General features: G+C 37.7%; 1 protein-coding gene across 1 annotated transcript; it reads right to left on the reverse strand.

Annotated features, from left to right (window-relative positions):
* Nucleotides 1–1,250: 1,250 nt before the first annotated feature.
* On the reverse strand, nucleotides 1,251–3,297 carry LOC149241244 (uncharacterized). Its single transcript, XM_089367474.1, has 4 exons — nucleotides 2,944–3,297; nucleotides 2,570–2,851; nucleotides 2,318–2,484; nucleotides 1,251–2,146 (listed from the first exon to the last, which is right to left on the reverse strand). Exons 1-4 carry the CDS (start codon nucleotides 3,124–3,126, stop codon nucleotides 1,588–1,590), a joined length of 1,191 nt encoding a protein of 396 aa, XP_089223600.1. The 5' UTR covers nucleotides 3,127–3,297; the 3' UTR covers nucleotides 1,251–1,587.
* Between the last annotated feature and the right edge of the window lie 214 nt (nucleotides 3,298–3,511).

Consider the following 3,511-nt stretch of genomic DNA (forward strand, 5'->3'; position numbering starts at 1 on the left):
GCTAAGCAAAAATATCAGATTTCACTTTAGAAATGATATGAGCAGCCAACTAAAACCTCCAGACTCTGAAGAATTTAGCGTCCAAGCAAAAATATCAGAATTTATTCTTTTTCATTCTATCCAGTAAATATTATTTTAACCCGATATCCATTAAATATCATTTTAACCAGATAAAAGTACAATCCAATGAGCTAACCCGATATCCATTAAATATCACTTTAACCAGAAAAAAATACAATACAATGAGCCAACAATTGGCTCAATGTTTAATATTTATCTCTGTAATATGAGTTCTCTGAAATATTTATGTGGATTCTCAAGTTACTCTAGCATCCTTTGTAGCTATATTTGAATATATTTTGGTTGTGAGATTTGTATTTTAATGTCTTTTAGTGTTTGGGTGGTTCTCCTATCTTAGAGGCCGAGATTATGATCACGACCAGCATAAGAGAAAAGCCTGAGGCATTGGTCATGCATGGATAAAGCAAATAATATTAGCAGGCCTGGTCTGGTAGAAACCAATAATATCAGCATGCTTGATTTGGCCGGTGTTTATCCAGTAAGCTATACAGTTACAGAGACAGCCGGTGGGTAGAGTTGATCAAGACCTGTTGCATTCAAACTTAACTTCATTATCACTAAATTTACCACCGGACTAGCTGACCATCTATGAAGAATGTAAGAAATGTACAGTTGGGACGTTTAATTAACCATGTGGTAGTGTTGCTCGAAAGTTCTTCAAAAAATAACAGTGGTTTTTTTTCATAAATTTGGATGCATTAAAAGCACTTATAATTGAACTTTCAAATATGGAATGAAATCTTTAGTTTCTATTTGATTCAGAAAATCACGAAGACCATTGGATTAGCACGCTTTTACTTTTGGTACCAAGTTCCATCTGTAATGATATATTTTACAGAAAAAATGAGTAGTTTTCAATTAGTCCATGTTGTGAAGATTTCTGATTTTCTTTTAATATGTTTTATTTCAAAGGGAATGATGATTAGTTTTACAATATCCATGCAACAAAAATATCTGAATTTTTACAAGGGAAGATTTCTGAGTTTTAAGACGAACTCACTCTGATTTACCCGAGTATGTAGTTTTCAGCGTATTTTTCTAAGAAAAAAATTGAATTTTTTTTCCACTTATTAACTATAACAAATTATTTAAACAAAATTTCCCTAAAATAATAATAATAAATAAACTCAAATCATTTCAAATGACGAAAATTTCTAGGATGCTGATAATGAATAAATGATGATTACTCTTTCATTGATGATTGATAACTAAATAAGTTCTGAATTTTACCATCTTTTAAAAATATATATAAATACACTTTACCAAATTTTAAAACCAACATTTGTCCTTTTTAATCCAGAGAAGGCTACTCATAATTTACTATATAATTTTCATGTGTCTTTCAAACAGACTCACAAATTACCCATGACATAATAGTTCTTGATATGGTGGCCGCTGAATCCAGGGGGCCAGGAGTGTGTAGCGGAATGAAGGGGGAGCGACTGCCTGTCGAACATCCGTCGTTATGAAAACCCTCTTCTTCACTTATGTAATCCTGCCATGTCATCACTTTGCCAGGGTCCCAGCTTCAAAGTTGCAAGATATCCACCTACGTGCCAGTTTGCCTATTAGACCTGAGAGGCTATGTGGCATGAGACGCTCGGTGGCGCGATTGGTCATGTATTTATTGATTGCTTCTAGGCCATCTCTAACTATCTCTGGCGGAGGTCGAATTAGCGGGTTCCCCTCCAGATTTAGCCGTTTCAACTTCACTAGCCCTCCAAAGAAGTCGGGCAGGGTTTTAATCTGGTTGAAACTCGCGTCTAATTCAACGAGCGAAGACAGCCCACATATCGAATCCGGCAAGACGTTAAAGTAGCCAAAATTGCAACTAATATTGAGAGTTTGAAGGCTTACCAGGTTGTCAATATCTTCAGGCAGATATCTGAGCTTGTTCATATGGACGTCCAATACACGCAGAGACATCAAGCATGAGATGGAGGAAGGAAGATAAGAAAGTTGGTTGGAATGAACAGAGAGCTTCTGCAGATTAAAGAGTTTAATGCCTATCGTTTCAGGTAACCGCTGTAGCTTGCTGAAATCGGCCATCAGCTCTTCCAGCGAGCTGATAGAGTTAATTTGTAATATGTTAGGTCTAAAATCATACAATCCATCAGATTACAGAGAATTAAATATTCTTGGAAAAACCTAGGGTTTGGATACGATTTTCATCGGCCAAAAATATTGAATATTTGAATTAAATATTCTTGGAGAAAACTTCGAATGCAATTTTTACCGGCAATTTTGAACGCTTTCTGGCAATTCGGCAAAGAAATTTCCAGAAATGTTGAGGATTTTAAGTTTCTGCAGTTTTCCCATGGATTGCGGCAGCGATGTGAGCTGGTTCGAATGGACGTCCAAAGTTCTCAAATTCACCAGACTCGTCACGGATTCGGTCAGCGACTGCAGGCAGAAATTAATATTACAAGAAAAATCAGATGAATATAATCAAGAAAGTCTATTTAGGGATCAATATTGCTGTATTTACCTTCATATTGTTATTTGAAAGGTCGAGTTTACCGATAGTCGACAGTTTCTGTGCAGAGTCCGGCAAGTTAAAAAGTATAAGCCTGTTAAGTTCGTGGAGAAGCTGTTGAATGTCTAGCTTCTTATTTCCCTTGATATAAGCTTCGGTTTTTGAGATTCCTGAATTCTCAGACTTCTTGATAATATTGTCGTACATTTGATAGAACTCCTCAAGCTGTATTACGGATCTGTGCGGAGCCTTTTCTTCTTCTGCAATTCTCTTCGCCTCGGCCTCCATGGCAGCCTGCTTTAATTAATCGATTTAATTTCTTTATACAGCTAATAAGTTTAAAATAGGATTCAGAAAAGGAAGAATTGAGTCTGAGGTGAGTCGACCTTGGCTGCCTCGCAGAGCGAGATATCCATGTCGGGGGGATTGGAGAGAGCTGCGATGGCTTTGATCTTCCAGGCCAATTCGGACTCAATGCGCGATACGGCCTTGCGCGACGCTTTTACAAGATCGTGACTGGGCCGAGTTCCCAGGGTTCCCTCCTCTGCCGCAACCCCTGCCAACGCCATTGTTGCGGAGTTTCGAACCTGGGCTGCCTCTTCAAAGATTTAAAAAAAGATAACGCCCGTGTGACGGAATTGCTGAAATTAATTACAAGTTAATTGAGGTTGCAGAGTCTTTTTCTAACTATCTGCAACCAAAACCACAGACTTAAACATCCAGCGCGACGGTGACAACCAAAGAATCCCGATGAACGTTTGGCAGAAAATGTGGTGTGATGGAATAGACACGTATGGTACATATTTGTGATGCTAAATGTGGACTTTCAGCATCCAATCAATGGCAGAATTATTATCGTAATATGGAACAGACGATACTTCATAATCAAAGTAGTACAATAAACAATTGTTCGATCAGGAAGGTTGGTAATAGGAATAGAGCGTGGGGTAAACG

The sequence above is a fragment of the Pinus tabuliformis genome, chromosome 8 (genome assembly GCF_031772625.1).
Source record: "Pinus tabuliformis cultivar Carrire ecotype Pingquan chromosome 8, CPIR1, whole genome shotgun sequence".
Taxonomy (NCBI): Eukaryota; Viridiplantae; Streptophyta; class Pinopsida; order Pinales; family Pinaceae; genus Pinus; species Pinus tabuliformis.